The sequence below is a fragment of the Haemaphysalis longicornis genome, unplaced genomic scaffold, assembly GCF_048455015.1.
Source record: "Haemaphysalis longicornis isolate Haplotype H1 unplaced genomic scaffold, Haemaphysalis longicornis Haplotype H1 scaffold_7, whole genome shotgun sequence".
NCBI lineage: Eukaryota > Metazoa > Arthropoda > Arachnida > Ixodida > Ixodidae > Haemaphysalis > Haemaphysalis longicornis.
Genome location: NW_027526422.1, coordinates 72593073 through 72612563, shown reverse-complemented (window position 1 = coordinate 72612563; position 19491 = coordinate 72593073). Strand labels below are relative to the sequence as shown.

The 19491-nt window shown below is 52.6% G+C and overlaps 3 protein-coding genes across 5 annotated transcripts in view; 2 read left to right on the top strand and 1 right to left on the bottom strand.

Annotated features, from left to right (window-relative positions):
• Hps4 (Hermansky-Pudlak syndrome 4 protein) overlaps positions 1-645 on the top strand; it is a 37190-nt gene extending 36545 nt beyond the window's left edge. For both annotated transcript variants that reach the window (XM_077677796.1, XM_077677797.1), the window contains exon 12: positions 373-645. In XM_077677796.1, the coding sequence (XP_077533922.1) occupies positions 373-478 (106 nt within the window). In that variant the 3' untranslated portion in view covers positions 479-645. The remainder of the gene's footprint in view (positions 1-372) is intronic.
• Positions 599-3196, bottom strand: LOC144145936 (telomere length regulation protein TEL2 homolog). Its single transcript, XM_077677798.1, has one exon. The coding sequence runs from the start codon at positions 3032-3034 to the stop codon at positions 632-634; it is 2403 nt and encodes an 800-aa protein (XP_077533924.1). The 5' UTR covers positions 3035-3196; the 3' UTR covers positions 599-631.
• Positions 3197-3367: 171 nt separating this feature from the next.
• The window catches only part of Rhogap1a (Rho GTPase activating protein at 1A), a 193471-nt gene continuing 177347 nt past the window's right edge, over positions 3368-19491 (top strand). For both annotated transcript variants that reach the window (XM_077677795.1, XM_077677794.1), the window contains exon 1: positions 3368-4864. In XM_077677795.1, the coding sequence (XP_077533921.1) occupies positions 3550-4864 (1315 nt within the window). In that variant the 5' untranslated portion in view covers positions 3368-3549. The remainder of the gene's footprint in view (positions 4865-19491) is intronic.

Below are 19491 nucleotides of genomic sequence, written 5' to 3'. Positions count from 1 at the left end.
ACTACATGAAACGACGACAGGCGATGCCGACAGCCCAAGCCCCTAAGGGGTTTTCCCCTAAAAGCCACAACCTCCCTGTTCATCATAGCTTTCAAAGCCTTACAGGAAAATTTGTACAGAATGACTGCAATGTGCTAAGCATTGTCTTGGTTGAAAACAAAACAGAATGATTTAACGGAGTTACGATGCTCACTTGTCACAGAAAACCAGCATGCCAGCACTACATGACATCCGGTGTCTAGGTGAAACAGTGCAGTTAGTAGACCTTTACAAACTTTACTGATTGCCACATACAAGCGTGTTTCTGAGAAGTAAGCAGCTATGAGAAGTAAGCATTGCAACGAAGCTCATAACCGAATCATGTTTTTGCAGATCATTTGGCCAGACATGGATTCAAGCAACTCGCAGCGATGACCACGAGGTGTTCAAGGTCACATCTGACGACCACAACAGTGCACCAACAACAGGGACCCATTAATGCGACCTCAAAAGGAGCCAGCCCAGCACAACAAACCTCATAACTGTTCATTGTCAGTACAACCAAACACATCCCGAGTTGCAATACCATCGTGTTAATAGCAAACCAGTCACAAGCATGTACATTAAAAAATGTGCAATAAAATTGCAGCCTTTATTTATCTGAAACAGGCATCGTCTTGTTCACTTGCGACACGAGGAGTTGCAGCACTTGAGCTGCCTTGAGCCTACAGGTGTCAAAGGCGTCCTTCTCTATTACAAACTGCAGCCACTCTCGGATCTCGACAAGCTCTTGTTCACCACTGGATAGCAGCAAGCTCGTCGGAACGTTGATGAATATCACCGACAGAGCAAAGAGAACGGCGTCGCGGACACAGGCTTCCACGTGGTACTTCAAGGCCGACACAAATTCCAGGAGGCAGAGGGCCATGTGCGAGCTACGGGGGCAGTTTGCCGCCGAGTCTTGCACGATGCCAAGCGTGCAAATAAGACGTGCGAGGACAAAGCTGTCCTCGCCAAGCATGTCGAATGTGTTCTCTTTCCTGTCATAGTAGCTCATGAGAGGGTAGAAAAAGTATCCGGCGACTTCGGAGAACCTGTTTTTGACGGCTTTCGGGGGAGCTTTTCGTCCCCTGCTGATCGTTCTGGTCTTCGCCTTCACACGTTCAGCCACGACGGATTTCCAGTGAGCGTCGGCTATGTTTGAAACACTTTTTTCGACTACCGGAACAGACACTAGCTCTGTAGGTGTCGCCAACTGGTTGCTGGCAAGAGCTAGCACCTCGAGGATGTCTAGCCGTTGCCTAATGCTCAAGTTGGTCTCGTAGAACTGCTCCGTCAGGTAGGTTGCGACTATCTTAGGGCTGTTTACAGCCAGTGCGATAAGAGCCTGCTGCCTCAATGCAATGAAGCCGGGAGTGCTGTACTTGTCGTCGAGGTAAAGAAGTATCTTGGACAGTTCTTCGGCTACGTCTGGGAGTTCGTCTTTATACCTTTCAATTAGGCCCCTCACGTTTTGCAAGCACGATTCCATCCAGTCCTTGTTTTCCTGATCCAAAAGGCCTTCCATGCAGTCCCGTAAGTACATCGGTTTCTTCCCCCCAGCTGGCACGTCGTGCGACATGTCGAACGGCTCAAGGTCATCGTCGCTGTCTAGTTCTTCATCTCGCACTTTTTTGGAGTTCTCTGCTTCTACTTTTTCTTCTTTTCCTACAACAGCCATTTCTTCGACACCCGTTTCAATTGGTTCTTGTGTTTTTGGGGTGACATCCGTAAGTGACAACAAGAACTTGACGTCGTCGTCCTGCTCGTACTCAAAGGCCAACTCTGGTCCTTCCGACTGAAGCACCGCTGTTAACTGTTCGGCCACGATCATGCCGTATACCCTGATCCAGCTTTCTGGTGATGCAATATGGTTCTGCACGCCGTGCAGGAGTTTAGACATGATGCCATCAGCGACACTCCGGTCACAACCTGTCGCTTTCAAATGTCCAGCAGCAATCATCAGCGCGCTGGTCAGATACTTCTGCTGCTGCTCGCTTTGATGTTTCATCAACGTCTTGTCACCCCACACACTGAGGATCTCTTTGACGAGTTCTAGGAACACTGGCTTCCTCCTTTCCGATGACACAAGGTGTCCGATAAGATTTTGCAAGACGGAGACTTTGTTGAAGGTTCTAATCAACGGTAGCTTTACAGTGATAAGGTACTTGAGCTGACTTTGCGTGCCCACACAATCTGCCAAAAACCAGTCAACGTGACGGTAGTCATGCAGCGCTGAAAGAAGCACGGTAACCACGTTTTCCATACAACTGTCAGGAGCTCCGGTGACGACTTTCGAGCAGACGCGTCGGAAAACGTAGTCATTTTCGCAATACCGCACCATCTGGGGGACGAGGTGTTTTGCAACCAATTCAGATTGTCCCACTACGCACACACGACCCAGCAGTCTGCTCAGAAACGTCACATGCACGTCTGAGCCAGCGTTTACTTTGTCGCGCGCATGATGCAAGGTTCGAAGTATGCTTTCCAGAAGGGACGCGAAGTACCTGTTCGCGGTTAACCCGCTCGGAACGTCCGGATCACGACTGTTGGCAATCCGTTCGGGTAGGGACACCAAGATCGTCTCCAGCGTCGACCACATCGATTCGTCGGTGTTCGTTTCATTCTGGCACTGTCTTACAAGCAGCCAATGCAGATGATCACCCTGTACGAACTTGTCGATGAGAGCGCACACTTTGTCACGTTTGTAGCTCTTGCTGTAGCGCTTAAACGCGGAGGCCAGGATGAGAAACAAGTCATCCGGTGGACAGCGCAGCACGATGGCATCAAACGCAAGATCCTCCTCAGCGTTTTTCAACGAACTCGCACTCAGGTTGTCTAGAAGTGCAGTGACGAAATGGCAGTAGAGAGAGGATTCAGCAGAAGACAGGTAGCGGTCAGGCGGAGAGTTCAGGATCCTTTCGATGTCCTCCAGTTTTTCATTGAACGCCACGTGAGACAGCAACCTACGAGCGAGTTCCACGGCTTTCGTACAAAAGTTGGCGGGCTCAGCCATCGTTTAACCCTTCTCAGGAATTACTACATACGTGCACAGTAGGAGAACACTGAAAACATTAAAATAATACCCGTCATAACAACGCACACGCATAGAGAGTGGACAAACACGCGAGCGTTTAGAGTTAAAGCACGCCGCAAAAGTACAGTGCGTAGCAAAAGTCGCTAAAATGATGCTCACATCAATGTTTTTGACAAATGCGCAAGCCGGACGGTTAGACAAGTTCCGCTAGAAACAGCCAAGGCGCCAACAAAAGTTCCGGTTTTTGTTTTTACACGCAATTCATAGATGGCGCCACCAGCCTTGCCGAAAGCGACACGCACGAGCGGCGTGCGAAACGGCCGCAGACGAACGCGAGAGTTTCGGGGTGCGTGCAGTGTACTTTGTGCTGTCGTGTCGGGCGCGCCCTGGTACGTGCGATGTTTTCGACGGTGTTTACGTGTGTCACCTCTTTTGAGTGCTAGTGCGTGTGTGTGGTTGTGTCGGCCTGTGGATAGTACGTCGTCGCAATCGCTATGGAAGCTTTCAATGACTTGCAGCGCAACTGGGCCAAGCGGTTTCCGCACTCGAAACTTTCGCTGATATGGGAAGAGGACGTGCGCACCCTGCTTTCGACGCACAGGCAGCGCGTCGCCCAGCTCCGAGAAGAACTCGAGCAGGAGGAGTTTCTGGTGCAGTACTTCGAGAAGTACCTGTCGGATGCTGAGCGTGTCAAGCGATCGTCGTCGCGAGACAACGCTGGCAACAAAAACGCCGGGCCCGAAAATGGCGACAGTGTTCGCAACAGCAACGGCGTCGGCACTTCAAACGGATTGCCGGAGGCGGCGCCGTGCATTACGTCACCGACGTGCGAGAAAGCGGCAAACTCGAAGCATGACCAGACCTCCGGCAGCGGAGATGACAAGTCGGCGTCCGTCAACGGAACCACCGATGAGCACGGAAAACCGTACGTCACCGTGATCGCCGTGAGCGGCTTCACGCGCTCGGCCAGTTCCGAGAGGAACAGCTCTCCTGCGGCCGCGGCCACCCCGAGTCAGGTCACCGAGACGAAGGAGTCGCAGTTCAGACGCCGCAGAAAGCCTCCCACGCCGCCTCCGAAGCGTGCTAAGTGGCCGCCGCCTTCTGCTGTGACACCTCTTGGGCAAAACGATGCGCAGTCTGGAGGGGCTTCGGATACTCCAGAGCCTCCTGCTACTGCTCCAGCGCCCAGCGAGGGCCCGAGCCAAAGCGCGTCCGCTACTGCCAAGGCTCAACCCGACGTTCCGCCTGCGTTCAGCACGTTCCGACCAGCCAGTCAGATCGCAACTCCGCCCGCGCCAACACCGCCGGCTCCGCCGGCCCCGCGACCCCACGGATACCCGATGCCCCTACGCGAGGCGCCTCCCCCGCCACCGACTGCCCAGTCCATCGACGCGGACGACCAGGATGGATACGACGTCATCTACGACACGGTGGCCCTGGACGACGAGGCCTGCTCGTCCAAGGGCAACGACGAGGAGGACCAGGGTTCCAGTCCCGAGCCGGATTACGTCGAGTTTGGCAAGCTGGAGAGGCCGCGCATGGCCAGGAGCAACTCCGAGGACGCCGGGGGAGGCAGCGCGCCCAGTCCCGTCGCTTCGTCGGCGACGTACGAGAACATGGCGCTGCTCAAGGCCTCGGAGTCGATGGACTCCGAGGAAGACGACGCCGCGTCCATGCTTCGCTCCATGTCGAGCGACGCCGAGCTGGACCAGGACGCTGGCACGGCGACCACGGGCAGCGACCACAGCGGTGGCCACAGCGCCGAGCTCATCCGCTGCAAGACGGAGGAGCAGCTCGATGTCGACTCGGGTAAGTGTGGCCTTCGTTGTAGTCTGTCATCGGGGGGAGTCCACGTTCTACGACTGTCTGGCTTCGGCGCCTTTTGTATGGCGAGTTGATGAGTCCAGTACCGTGAACAAGTCTCTCAAGTACCTGGGAGCAGCACCTGCTGTGTTCAAAGCCTTCTTGCTGAAGCATGTTGTGATCGCTTCAATTTGCCGCTCCGCGTGTAACCATGAACGGGAGAAGCGGATGAAACGTTCCGAGTTGATTCGGTATGAATGCGGTGTCGGTGATGAACAGGGCCCAGCTTGTTCGAGCTGTGAACTTTTAATCGAAGTGACATCGTGTCACGAGTGATCAGCGACCTGCCGCTGTGGATTCAGGGTAATTGGATTGCGTGCGCAGGTATGAAATGGGCGTTCGAAAGCGGCAGTAAACACGCCGATATGCGTATACGTATAATGGATTTACGCTGCTCTCACTTCAGGGAGCACGCAGGTGGCTCGTGTTGGGCACCCGAACTGTGCGGCAATATCATGAACGGAACAGTTTACGTTTGCCCCCTTTTCAACCAACACCGGTCGGTGGCTCGTGCCGCAATCTGTCCCGTTCATTCCTAGCATGGTGACCCGAACCATAGCCGTTATGGTTACGACATTTGTGACACCGCGACCAGCTGTCGCGCAAAAAGAGAAGGGAATGCGAGCAGACCACGAATGCAGGCGTGTGTGTGCACCTACCGGCTAAATGCGTGGGAGCCGATGACACAGACCCGACTTCCGCCACCGTGTCGGGTCCGCCAGCCAGGCGTTTCTCCTATTGCGCCGCCGGGACAGAATTGCGGCGGCGACGGGCGGCGGCGTGGCCTGTATTAGTGCCCTGTAGCACTTTTTTTTTCTTCAGAATGCTTTCTTTACAGGTGCCGAGAGCAGAAGGGACAGAGAGAACGCTATTTGACGACCGTGCGAAAACCGCTTTGTTACGCCGCGAATGGATGACCTTCTTTCACTTCGATACCTCATGAGGTCGCGGAGGTTGGTTATTGGTTCCCTCACGGCTGTCTGTTTAAATGGCGAAGTTAGCATGACGGGGTATGATGGGAAGAGACATTGATGAAAGCAGTATTCTCTTAAATTGCCTGTTCTGTCCAGGTTCAGCTATAAGCCGTGGACTGACCTTGTTAATTCAGCTGCTGTGATTCCCCCGCCCCCCTCCTTTTAAATCTAAGCTTCAGTCCAGTGGACACTGATGCCGTTGTACGCCCTGCAGGAAAGCCAACTTTCTCTGATGATGATGATGAATGATCGTGGGTGAAGGGAAAGAAAAAAATGCTTCCAGTGGCCGGAATCGAAGCCTGGTGCCTGGCGTTATGAAGCCAGCGCCTATCCGATTGCTCGACAAGGGCGAAGCGAACGCCAAGCAGCAGGCGCCGATTCGCGCCGTACACCCCAAACCCAAACGTTAGGCCCACGGAGCGCACACTCGAGCGTTGCTGTGGGTATTTTAGAACAGTGTGTATACCTCCAGAGTAGCGGAGACTCGCAGTGTGGGATTGGACAGCCAAATAATCCATCACGCGAAAGCTTCGCGTTCAACCATCGCTGTTGTCAGACGGTGGGGCGCATGATTTTTATATTTTCTCTCGACGTCCGGTCGTTGAACGCGGGCCGATTGGTTCGACTTCCGAAGTAAAGGATCCTAATTGAGTAAGGTAGTCTTTTCTACATATCCCAGATACATTTTCTACCGTAGCTTTCCTCCTGGTAATTCAAAAACCCCACTTTTTGGTCTTTATGTAGTTATAAGTACAGTAGATCGTCATTGATGCGAACTGTGAAGATCTTGGGGAAAATGTGATCGTGTTAAACGATCGTTTTCGCACAGCATCCGCTACAAAAAAAAGACGAGCTTTTTGTGATTCCCCCCCAAGGTGTTCAAAATAGCCAAGGAGAGCGCGTTTTAACCAACCGTGGGTTCGTTCTAAGCAAGCTTTATTTCAAAGGGGCCGTGAGCACACAACGTACGTACATCTCTGTTTTATTTGAAAGAGTTAGCTGTCGATAAACTCGCTCGACTCCGTTCCCGTCCCAAGAGACGTCATAGCGATGTCATTCAGATTCACATTTAAATTTCCCGCTGTGCTACGTCAGCAGTGACGTCATAGGTGAGGTACAAAACGGTGGGACCCTGATTATGAGTGCTGTACTGCCGCAGAATCAATAACCCGGCATTCGTCTTTCACGTATATTCTCATGGCGTGGAGAAATTCTAGAACTTTTCGCGGGTTGTCCGGGACTGAAACGAAAAGCCGCAGTATAATCAGTGTGTTAAAACGCTAGCGTTTAAGCGGCGTGGTCAAACTGAACCAGGGGCGGTATTCTCGTAATTGTCTGTTTTGCGTCCATTTTATTATACCTACTAAGAAACTCTGTGGTTTTATTGTGACGTACTTCCAGTTGTAAACAGGCTTTGGGCTGACGTTTGCGCAACTCTTCTTGTAAACGAATTTTAAACGACTAAACCAATTTTAAACTTTTATGTGTTTATTGTTCCGCCAGCGAACCAACAACAATGCGGCGAAAAATCGTCTGCTCCGAGAAGCCGCGGCTCATAACTCCGCCGTGCTTGCATGGCGTCACATCCGGGTGTTAGCTTTTAGCCAATGAGATCTTGCTCAAAACGGCCACTTTTGAAACGGACAAAACACGAGAATACCGGCCCAGATGTACCAAATACAATTGCAAAGTCGTGTTTGTTGACGGTAGCTTTTGTAGGCTCCACAGAAAGATAGTTGCTGTTACGTTGCAATGACTGCGCGAGAAAGTGTCTGGGGACTCGGCATGTTTTGCTGCTCTTTCTAACTAGTAATTGCAATAACAACCTAACTCGTCTGTTTGAAGTTCGCGCTCAAATTTCCATGACAGCTGTTCTGACGGGGCAGTCTTTGGAATCCCCCGAACGTGTATTTTGTACTCCGTGTTCCATTTAACGTAAGTCCAGCGTCGCTATGGAAACTTGCCCGTCCAGCACTGGCGCCTCGCTGCCTCGACCGCTCACGAACGCCGACCGGGTTGCCGCCGGTGAACGATCCCTGCGACTTTACTGTGCTGTCGATGTCGCCGTGTCTGAATACGCGTTTGTGTCACGGTGCCAACTACACGTCGCTTCAGGCTCTGCTTTGTTCTAATGGAACCGCTGAAACAACCTATGACACAAAAATAGCGAGCTCTGACGCAGACTGCTTGGTCGCTCTCTTTGTTCACAGTTGTAGGTTGTTATCTATTCGTATGTAGCTTGCACTGACGTCACTGTAGCGGCCATCTTGGAGCACTGCTTGCGCGGTGGAAGGCGGTGAACTTTTAGGGGCGAAGCCCCTTAGTGTCTCGGGCTGTCGGCGTCTCATTTCGTCGTTGTAACCGTCGTCTCATGTAGTCACTGTTCTAAAACACCGGGACACTCGTTTACGCCTCGCGCTGTAAGGCGTACTAAAGAAACATCGGGTAACTCGTTTACGCCTCTCGCTAGAGAGCTTCGTGCTTCAAAGACACGAGTCTTTTGCAGCAAAGCTGTATATACCCGTATACCCCCCTCTACCCCCCAACGGTTTCATCTCCGTTAGCAAAGGCGCCAAGAATACACTTACACACTGCATGCTTCGCCCCTTCCCCGGTTTCACGTTAGTGGAGATGGCCCGGGATTTTTTATTTTTATCTCGAGAAGAAGCGCCGTAAAAGCTGAGAGCAGTACTCTAGAAAGGTGTGTGGCGACGTCTCATGCAAGATGTGTGTTTAACGAAATGTGACACCGCCGCGTAACAAGGGTAGAGAGCTTTTGTTTCGTTTTTACGCAGAAGCTGTTAGCCTCTAGTTGGCGGAGTTTCGCGTTTACCGTATGTGGGGAAAAAAACTTCTGTGTTGGCCTGCGCTTTTCCTGGGAATTTGTGTTTCGTGCGAGTCCCGAGAACCGTAACAATGGGACCAACGTAGCATTTCAATACAGAGGCATTGATAACTAAATGTAACAACACTTTGCATGGGTCATATGCAAGAAAATGACACACCAGGGACTATCGTCGGCGTCTTCGATGCTGAAATTGCGAAACCCGACAAGCAGGGCGGCTTGTTGGTCGTCATGACCGCCTTTAGCCGCTTGCCTGGACGCATATACAAGCGTGCCATTCCATCAGAAACAATTCGGAACGTATGTCTCCGGATACGACAATTCTCCCGTTATCCGCTCATATGAGTACAGCGGCGGTTTCCCGCTCTGGGAATTTTCGTTCCACCAACCGACGCTTGATCGGTAACTAGAAACTTCTGTTTTTGAACGTATAAACCTGGGCTAACTGGTGCTAGTGTAACGCACAGCTGATGACGTGCGCGAACACTACACCTGACACTGATCTCGAGTTAAGGAAAGGCGAGTTTATCGCACCGCGAGCGCGCGTTCATTTATGCGAAAACATGTACAGGAACGTGTGCTTCGTGACTCACGCTGAAGCACTGGCGTAAGGCGATATGGATTCTGTCGATGTGCGCTGATAATGTCCGCCTGATTGGGTTTCCCGCAGTGAAAAACTGAAAAAAAAAAAAAAAGACCTGACCGCAGTATTAATTGTGAAAGAATACCTAATTACCTAGACAGCAACGAACGCATTCTTTGGGGCGAACATGTATACAGGCAGTTGATTGGAGAGCTATTGCAGTTATCTTCTCGCGAAATGATTGTCGCAGTCGTCTATAGTCATGAAGCGAGCCGTTGAATATCGATGGGCATTGTTCTGGAAGCAGCTGTGACACACCTGCGTGGCCCTCAATTACTTTATTTAATGGTTCGCGGCTGAGTGAATGTGCCATCTGGGCGTTTGTAATCAGACCGTGGATCAGTGAACCGCGTACCGTTTCGTTTCAGGGATTTCGCTGTTCCACGTGCTCCCAAACACGGCATTTCTCCCCGTACGTTGCCCACGCTGATGGTTTAACGCCCGAGGAAAGTGTCGATTTCGACACTTCAGCGCGTGTTTGAAATCCAACGTTAGTGTGCGCAGTGTGGTTCATAGTTTATTGATTAATGACTTACAGCGCTATACGAATGGGCCTGAAGAACGCGCAGGCAGGCGCTGACTTTCAGCACCTTCTCGGTGAGCGTCCTGTCAGGCGCTGTATCGTAAAAGAAAGCAAACAGAGCATGTGTGCTCGCTTCGGTAGCGATACTAGTATTGGCAAAGTATGGTACTACCTGCCCGAAGGTGACCGTCTAAAAAAGCTGTCTTCTTTTTGTTGAGCACGGACAACTCAAATTTTAAAGATTTTCGCGCCGTAGCGGAGAGCTCCGGGTTAATTTTGACCACCTGGAGATCTTTAAAGTGCGCCAAAACCTCGATAGACGGTTTTTTTTTTTTTTGCTTTTGGCTTTCTTCTAAAAAACAGCCACCGTAGCCGAGATCGAACCCGCGTCCTTGGGCTCACTGAGCCACCGCGGCGGGTTTCGAGCAGGGACAAAGATTGCGCACATGTTCCAGCTTTCCTCATGCATATATGCTTCGATTGGTTTACGCTCTAATCACTTCCGTTTCCGTTTGATAAATATTGTGGCTTCTATGGGCGTGGCGTGCAGCCATGCTCATTCATAATGGCGGTCCGTGTAGATACGGCCTGAACTAATCTTTAGTAGTCTGCGAGATACCATAGTTGCGGTTCGTAAAACTTCATGTAGCGGTTTTTGGAAGTCGTTTGTCGTTATAAAAAAGTGTGACATCGAGTCGAGGCTGCTCATTTGTCGCTTGGGAATGTGTTGAACAAACCGGGAAAACATCTATCTAATCTCAATGGGATTGCCGTGTGCGATACGCTTGGAAGTGATCGCACGGCGCGAGGGCAAGTGTGTTGTTCGAGTGCCTTAGCTGTGGGCGTTTTCGTCATGGGCGGGTGAATGGATGATAAAGGCAGAGCATTCACAAAATGACACGTTCACAGATCAGTGCACGAACTAGCGGGATTATTCGACGTTGCCGCTGCCTCGCAGATTCTGCCTGCTCCGTAGTTGTCATCATATAAGTAATGCCGTCAAACTATGACAGATTATCACGATGATTTTATTAATTAAGAGACATTAAGGGTTATTGCATGAGAGGCACTACATCATTGTCATGTAACAGCCAACGCTGTGTTAGTTTCCCTAACCGATAACTGTTTTATTACCGCCACCGCAGCGCCAGTGCGCTTGCGGTAAAGCAACCGTTAAAGGCAATGCCCGTGATCGTGGCTAGGACGCATAAACAGCCGACATATTAGAGAGTTATAGCAGAGTGGAGAACCGGTCTCGGTACGGTTCCTGGTAAACGACCAGCGCTACTGCGCGTGTGCAAACTAGCTGTGCGCATGCGCAGGTGTCCCGGTTACCGTGCGGGGATCGGTTCTCCCCTCTGCTATAACTCTGTATATTATCTACACCTGCCACCGCTGAAAAAGCGAGCTCGAACGGGTGCGCAGCCTACAGCTGTTGTCATCGCACTTCACTTCGGGTAACTTGTTCAAGGTTCTGAGATCACGAACTGAAAGGGGGGAGGTAGTGATACTAGGGGGAGGGGCTTAATAAAGTCCACGTCGCTGCCGTACGGCAAAGCGTATGCGCCCAAGCTGTGGTTATTTACGGCGCTCATAGTCGTGATGGCCGCCGGACAAATAGGGATTTTGCTTTTGGCGTTTTTTTTTTTTTTTTCGTAGCCTGCGAGTCCGTGCGAGGTAATGTTCTTTCGTGGGCTTTTGAATATTCACGCCGACCGGAACATGGACCGCAGCCTCGTACGCAGCGTGTAATCGTGCGCGGAGCTTCGGACGAACTGTGCAGCGGTAATGATAATCGCGGTGGAATCACGCTGTAAGCGGTTCCTCCTGTCGGAATCGGCGTTGCACGCGTGGCGGAAGTGTTTACGGAGCGAAGACCGCAGCCACCTTCGGATTGGGTGTTGCGTGACCATGTGGACGACGTGCATTGCGTTTGAATGCACGCGGTAGCACGCTGATACCGGTCAGCTTTAAGATTCCCAGAATATACACATGTATACAGCGTTGCCCAACATGAGGCAACAAGGAGGCACACCCTTCTCGGCTTCCGTTACGTGAAACTTCTCTCTGCCGTAGCAACACTCTCGAACAGTCCACCGTGTCCCAGAATGCAACACCGTTTTGTACTCCACCGTAACCGAGGAGTTCTGTCAGTTTTGTTTTCTTTTAACGTGAAACGTTGGAGTGTGGTCGGCTTGAGCCTCTTTTTGTTTGGTCAGACATGACCCCTTCCCCCTCCTTATCTTCCCTCAAAGCAACTCTCATCCCTTGACAGTAATAAGAATCTTGGTACGGTTATCATCATCATCCTATCCATGTCCACTGCAAGACGAAAGCCCCTCCCAAGGCCTCCAACCGGTAATGTACAGCGCTGCCCGAGTCCATTCCTTGCCCCCGAATTCCTTATTTCGTTGTTCCATAGAATGAATTGTCTTTCCCTAGTTCTATGGAGGACAACTTCTAGGGAAAAATCCCTCGTTGTAGGGAAAGGTCTAGATCTAGGGAAAGGCAACGAGGCGTGAGATCTCGCATTACGTGCCCATATCCCAAGTTCATTTCTTTCTCCTAAACCGAGCAATGATATATTCCACCCGATTCGTAATCGACGCTGCAACAGCCCACATTCGTTCACACCTGCGTCGCCCGCTGCGTTGCTCGCACATTAAAAACGGGGACAAGGCGAACCGACAAGGATTCGTCCGTTGCGCGCTTCCCGCGTGCGCACCGTTATATCCGGGCTTGCGCGCCAAATCCAGTGCATTGTTTAGCGGAGTAATTTGCCCTCCCCTGTCGCAGCGCGGCAGCGTGATGTGACGAACGTGTACCACGCCGCTGCATTGTCTGCTGCGAGCCGTAGTATCCTCTGCTGAAAACTACGTGTCTGTGCTTCGCTGCGATTGCTTCGAACGTAGCTCTCTATAGGTTCGAGGATAAGTTAGGCACATCACTCACCAAGCTGATCGCAGTTGAATCACCTCGCGTGCGACAAGTTGCTGTGGACCAGTATGGGCACTTTTGCACTGCCCCATTTTACGGCTATATACTAATGTTGAAAGCGCGTTCCGTTATGTCGCCTCGTCGCAAGGCGCTCGTATACCCCTCTTACATCCAATGTATATTGCTAGTTCTGCTTTCCGTGCATTCCCTGCGTCCCGAGATGAATTCATACTTGAAAACATTGCCAGCGGTGGAGTGTCTGCGCTGATCGTGTAGCGTGGCTGTGGGAGAGAGAGATGGTGGGAGGGTGCGCCGGCACGGAAGAACAATCAGCGGCCGCTTTTGTTGTTCTTTCCTTGTCAGGCGGCCGTGCCGTACGCGCCCCAAGGCCGGCCACTTCGCCCCGGCTCTTTCTGGGGTATCAGGCCGGCTACGTCCAGGGACAACACGTAAAAGGCGCAACGCTGTCCCAAAGATTGAGCGCATAACATGCCAACACGACACGAAGCGGGAAGAATCCTCGCACGCGCACCTACTGGATGTGTGGTGTGCATGCGTACTAGTACAAGCAAGCATTTCTCCCCGTGGACGTCGTGGAAGGTCCACAGCTATCGTCGTCAGCGGCTGAGGATTAGGATCATGGGCCTCCTCCTTGAAGGAGAGGTGGCGGCGGGAAGGATCTTAGAACTTATTTTAGCTCCTGGCCAGTGGCAGTGGCGGATGGGCGTCTTCTACGTGCGTCTGCCTGTCACATGAGAGGACTCTACAGTCGAGCAGAGACAAGCGGCGTCGTGCGTTCTTGCCCATAGCGGCAGTAGCCAAGGACGTGCGCGCTTTCGGAGGAAAACTTAACAGATCGGCGGCGTCTAAAAGACTCGGCCGCGGGGGTTTTTCCCGACGTCAGGAGATCGACAGGAGGATACGAACAACCGGGCGCGTGCGTTGTTTTTCTTATCAAGGGCCGGCCGGTGTGGCTGTTGCAGCTTGCTGGCGGAACAGAAGGCGAAGCAAGGCGACAAAGGAACGCGTGCGGCCCGTGGCTTCCCTGGACTGGCCGACACGATTCGTAAAGGCGTCACCCGCATGCCTGCCCTCTTTTGGCTTCCCGGGGGGCGCCCTGCTAAGTGCACCCCGTAACTGTAACTGTTTTGCCTGATGTCCAGCGCGACATCTTCAAATGCTGTTAGGACGCAGTGGCTGGGGCATTGTGCAGCTGAGCCCAAGGACGCAGGTTCGATTCCGGCCGCGGTGGTCGCTTTTCATATGGAGGTGAAATGCATGCGAAAACTCCCGTGTGTTCAGGTTTCGGCGCAAGACATTAGGTGGTCAAAATCAACCCGAAGTCCTCCACTACGGCGTACCTTAACTTCGACGCAATTGACATTCAGAATTGGGAAGCATGTCCAAATTTCGGAACCATTAACTGCTGAGGTGTCTGTCGCGCGTGGTCAGCAACGCGTTACGGTAAAAAAAAAAAAAAAAAGGACGCAAACATATATCAACTAACCTTGTCTGAACTGAAAAACAACTTCTCGTGAATGCGTATGCATGTATTGTACGTTTTTGTGCAGGAAACCGGTGCGGTGCGTGGTTAAAAGAACGCGGAATCGAAATGCGTGCTTTGTTTACAGGTGTGACACGCCGATTCGCCTTCTTGTTCTCACTTTCCACGCGTTTTTTTTTTTTTTTTTTTTTTTTTCTCCTATTTATATTCAAGTCGGCACTCTCTGAAAGCCACCACCAGCGAGCAGTCCTTTCCGCGGGTGCGTGGGCATATTCTACCGAGGCCGGTGTTCCGCGAGGCTTTCGCGGTCTCTCAATGGCGCTAATGCGCTTAGACACGCCTGTCCGCCTGAGCGAGACGGATCCATTCTTTTCCGGTCCTTTCCCCCGCGCACGTGCGCATACCTGGTGTGGTCCGTACTGGCTACGCTTGAACATTTCTTTTGTGACACTGTCGTGGACGTGTCTACGCGTGACCGGATCAGTTACGTCGCAGTCGCGGTCGAAGAAAGGTCTTTTCGAGCGCGAGGAAGCTTACTTCGCTCATCTTCTCTGTCGCGTTGGCCGAGGTGCAGTGCCCGCTTTATCTTGACGGATGGCAGCGCTGTCAATCGGGGGAAACGGCCTCGTCTCCCTCCTCTTCGCGCGTGCCTCGTCGTCCCGTGCACGATTGGTTTTACCCGCGTCTACCGCGGGGGGGAAGGGGGGTGTTGACCTGTCTTCTGACTGCTTCGTCCTGACGGTCCTGTCTGTCGGGTGAAGAAGACTAGAGCCACTAGATCACGTTCAAACGTCTCTAACGAAGACGTCTGGCAGGTCGAGCTTTGTCGTTAGCATTGTGGTCTACCTACCTGATATGAGTGCTAACCAGTGCACTTGGAGAGCGGCTGAAGGCTTGCAGGGAGACAGAGGGAGCGAGAGACGGAACAGGTCACGCTGTGGCTCGACTTGCGTAATCTACTCGTTTTGGCCGAATAAAGAAGTCTTTACGACTACTACTACTGTCTGCTCGTACGGCTGGCTTGCTGCTAATGTTTGTATGCTGAGCACGGGGACGCGGGTTCGATTCCCGGCCACGGCGGGCACTTTCTGATGGAGCCGAAAAGCAAGAACCCCCTTCTGTACGGGATTTCGGCGCGCGTTAAATATCTCCAGGTGATCAAAATTAATCCGTAGCATTCCACAACGGCGCGCCTCATCGCCTGCGTTGCGTCGGCGCGTTAAACCCTACAATTAATTAATCAATTTTATTGTTTGTATGTCTGAAATGTTTATTTACATGTGGTTCTCGGCTTACGCCGTGCGGTGGCAATGGTTTCTTTAGTGGGAAGTTTTGATAGAGCGCGAAGTCTTTCAAAAACGAGCCGGCGTTAGCTCGCTAACTCAGAAGTAAAGCGTGCCGGTGGGCGTACATATCGGCATGCGCCTGACACGATGACGGAAAGCAGGGTAATGGATTTTGCGGCGCGTGCGTGCATGGCCTCCTGAATGACGACGACGCCCTGCGCTGGTGTCCGTGGGGAAACAGGAAGCAAGGTTCTAAGTTGACAACATCAAAAAGAAAACTCCAAACTCGGCGCCGGAGGAGGAATGGCGGGCCGGGTGCGGGAGGGCGAGGGAATCGTCCCTTCCTGTAGTAGGGCGCACTGCACTGGACGCCAGCGACGTCGTTGCGTGAATCGTCCGCCATTCCCAACTTGTCATCATCCTCCCATCCAACGCTTCCCTTGAGGCACGCGGTTTGTACACGCGTAACGTGCGCGTGGTAAACAAAGAGGGGGTCTTGAACGAGGATACCCCTACGCCCAGTTAACCGCCGAATGAAACGGGACCGATATTTCCTGGCCTCTTCGCGAGATCGCCTGCGTCCACGTTCGATCGGTAATTTTTTTCGCACCGCCATTGCTTCTGTCGTTTTTTCAGCGTTTGCACAGCCACGATTTGTGTGCGAGTGTTCGTGAGCGCGCGCTGCAGTTTCCCCTGTTAGCGTTGCACGTTATCAGACAGGTACGACTCGACCCGATGGACGGCTTCAGCGTGTTTTCTTCTCTCTCGGTGGTGCTAAAACAGTCCCTGACGAATGGGGTTCCGTTGACCAGGAGCGACTTCTTTCGGAACTGCTCTAGTAACGTTATAAGGACTAACGTCTAGTAACGTTAGTCCTTATAAACCAGGCGGAGCCGGCGATGAAAATAACAATAATAAAACACATTGTGTTGCGGGTGCCGTCGCCCCAAGGTTTCCGTAATTGAAATCCTTATCGCGAACTGGCATATTCCTTTGCTGCGTTAATGGCTGCCATCAGGCAGACCTTCGTTTCTGGTCGGAACAAGGGCAGATGGTATCAGGGACCGGCCGAATTAAAGTGGGAAGGGGTAAACGAAAGAAATTTTTTTTTATGGGGCTGTTTTTCATCAGTCACAATCCACCTTTTTCCAGAAGCAATCTGCGCATGCGCCAGCCTCGACCACAGCGCACTCTGCTCCACCTGGCCGCCATTCTCTTAGGGCAAAACCGGCGACTGCCGCAGTTTGTGCAGTCTTGTTTCTACGTTGTAAAAGAGGGCCGCCGTGTTTCTTTTTCTTTTTTTCGCATTGCTGCGCGTTGTCTGTCATTAAGCGAAGCGGCTTATCTTCCGAGCAGGCTGCCATCGCCAGCGGTAGCTGCTTCGATATATGCCGGATACGTGTGCTGCCTGCCGTCGGATGCAAAACCGCCGTTTGAAAGAAAGCAGCATGGGCTTCTTCCGATTCACGTCACAGTGGACAAACTACTTGTGCAGGCCATACTTTGCGCGTCACAGCGCCTTCGTGTACAGAAACACGGCAACTCAACACACGACGCGCGCTCCGAACGAACGCCCGTGCGTCATGGCAGCGGGGAGCGTTGGCTAGGCCTTGTCGTGGCGCACTATATCGGGTAAACGGCCGCTGGGCGAACTGTTCTGGAAAAAGGTGAATTATGTTGGAGTATATTGTCGCCTCCGTGCCTGTTTCGCTGAAAACTATAGTGTTGTATCGTGTGCGGCCCGCGTTTGCGTGAAACCGATTCGCGTATTTGTAAAACGCGGCGCATTGATACAGCAGGTGACGACCGCACTGGCGCTAACTTCATCCCGGTGCTTTTGCCGGCATAACTGGTGCATCGCGTCATGCTCTTCTGGCATGCGGCCGTAGTTCGGCCGGTTCGGCATCCTTCAGACTTCTGATCAAGAAACGCGAGTTCCACTGCGCCTCGTCTTCAAGCTGCGCACGATTCGTTGAAGACCGGATTGAAGAGCGAAACTGTGCAGGGGCTGATCGACAGCTGCTTTCAAACTGTCCCCCCGACCCACGCGTATCGCGCGACACGCATTCTGCGTGCTTCACACACATTCCCGCATGCTCTCACGCGCTTCGTCGTCTATATATATACAGCGCCACTGCCTTGTCTCCAAGGGCGGCGAGAGAGGAGAGCTCCGGTGCATTTTTATGGTGCCCCGCGGACAGATTTGGTGCGATGAGAACTTTCCTTCCTGCTGCGTGCGCACGAACAAACAAACCTTATCTGCGCAGCGAACGGTCGACCTCGCTCTTCCACCGTTGGTCCTCTCCTATTACTTAACTCCGCGCTGATCTGCGCGCGGCGTATACCGGCTGGCGGGCCCCCCGTTCGATCTCGTCCACGGCCACCACCACCACCGCCGCTACCGCCGCCGCCAACGTGGTGCGTGTGCGCGCGCCCTGGCCTTGATCAGTTATGCGGCGGCGGCGGCGGGCTGCTTGATACCCCGCGTGTCACGCTGGCGTGAGCAGCGAGGAAGGAGACGGTGTTCGTGAATGACAGCGGATGTGAGATGCGGCCCACGCTTGGGAGACGTGCGCAGGCGTAGCTTACACGCGTGAGCTCCTTCCTCGGACCGCTAAAGCGGATGCTAATCGCGGAGTCTACGTGACGATTCGCTTGTCGAAAAAGCGGGGCGAACACCGCCTCCTGCGTGATGCGGTGAAAGACGGTGGTAAAGAGGTTCTTCTCTCGCGTGCGGCGGAAGTAGCCGGGAACTACACAGCAGCGCGAACTGGTGAAGAGGCACACATATACATACACGTTAGACGTAGACACGGGCCTGTCAGCAAGAACATGAGCAGGTGAGGGAGAGAGCCTGCATTTAGCGGCTAGTTTTGGCGGTGTGTCCGAGCTCAGGTGCAACTTCGAGTGATTGAATCCGAGCGTTTGTCGAAATTTGTTGCAATCGCTGGCACTTCTAACGTCGATGTAAAAAAAAAAAAAATGTCGCAGAACTAGTGGTGCAAGGCTGGAGAAACAGCAGAACTGGCGATCCCTGCCCCTTCGTCGGAGACCCGGCTGTTGCACCACACTTTTATTTCTGGACTTACCGCTGAAAGTTCTCCGTGGCTGGCGTGCAAGCCCGGAACGTTTCGTCCGGCAGCCTTTCACGTCTCTCCCCAATGTGGACCGCGTTGTACGCGCTAGAACCCGCGGCCAAGTCCGAAGCCGACGCCCTCGCTGGGAACCCAAAGAGAATAGGTAACCGGTTAAAAGCGCACAGGCCCATGGGCACATTGTCTGCTCCCGCGGAACTCCGCCACTTTCGCTTAGAGAGCTCTCCTAACTCCCGTGCGCCGGCGGTTTTCACGCGAGCGTGTGCTTGTTGTTTATCTGTTTCCACCGAAAACGAAAACGTTCATGCATCGCGCATTAAATGAATAACGACGACGAATCCTACCAGGGGCCCCTCTGAAAGGTAAACACTTCTGTGACAAGTAAACAACACGCACACACGCGCGTGAAAGCCGCTGGCGTACGGGAGGCCAGGCGAGATCTAGAACCGGAAGTGATGGGAGCAGACGACGTACCCATGAACCTTTGCGCTTTTTACCGATCACCTATGCTGTGTGCCCAGAATGCGATGATAGCTCACTCGGATAGACGCCGGTTTCATAATTCGAAGGGTCCATGTTCAATTCCGACCACGGGAAGCGTTATTTTTTTATTTATTTCCAGTTGGCTGCACATGTTATTGTTCCCCGCCGCTGCTAACCCCGCACTCTTCATGCCTTTAGAATGATGGCCCAGTGGCTAGCTTCCCGGTTTCACGGAGTAAAGGTCCCGGGTTCGATTCCCGCGACCTCCGTAACCATTTTTTTT

Bases quoted from the DNA above. Each gene is read 5' to 3' on its own strand.
- LOC144145936 (XM_077677798.1), bottom strand. From the start codon at position 3,034: ATGGCTGAGCCCGCCAACTTTTGTACGAAAGCCGTGGAACTCGCTCGT.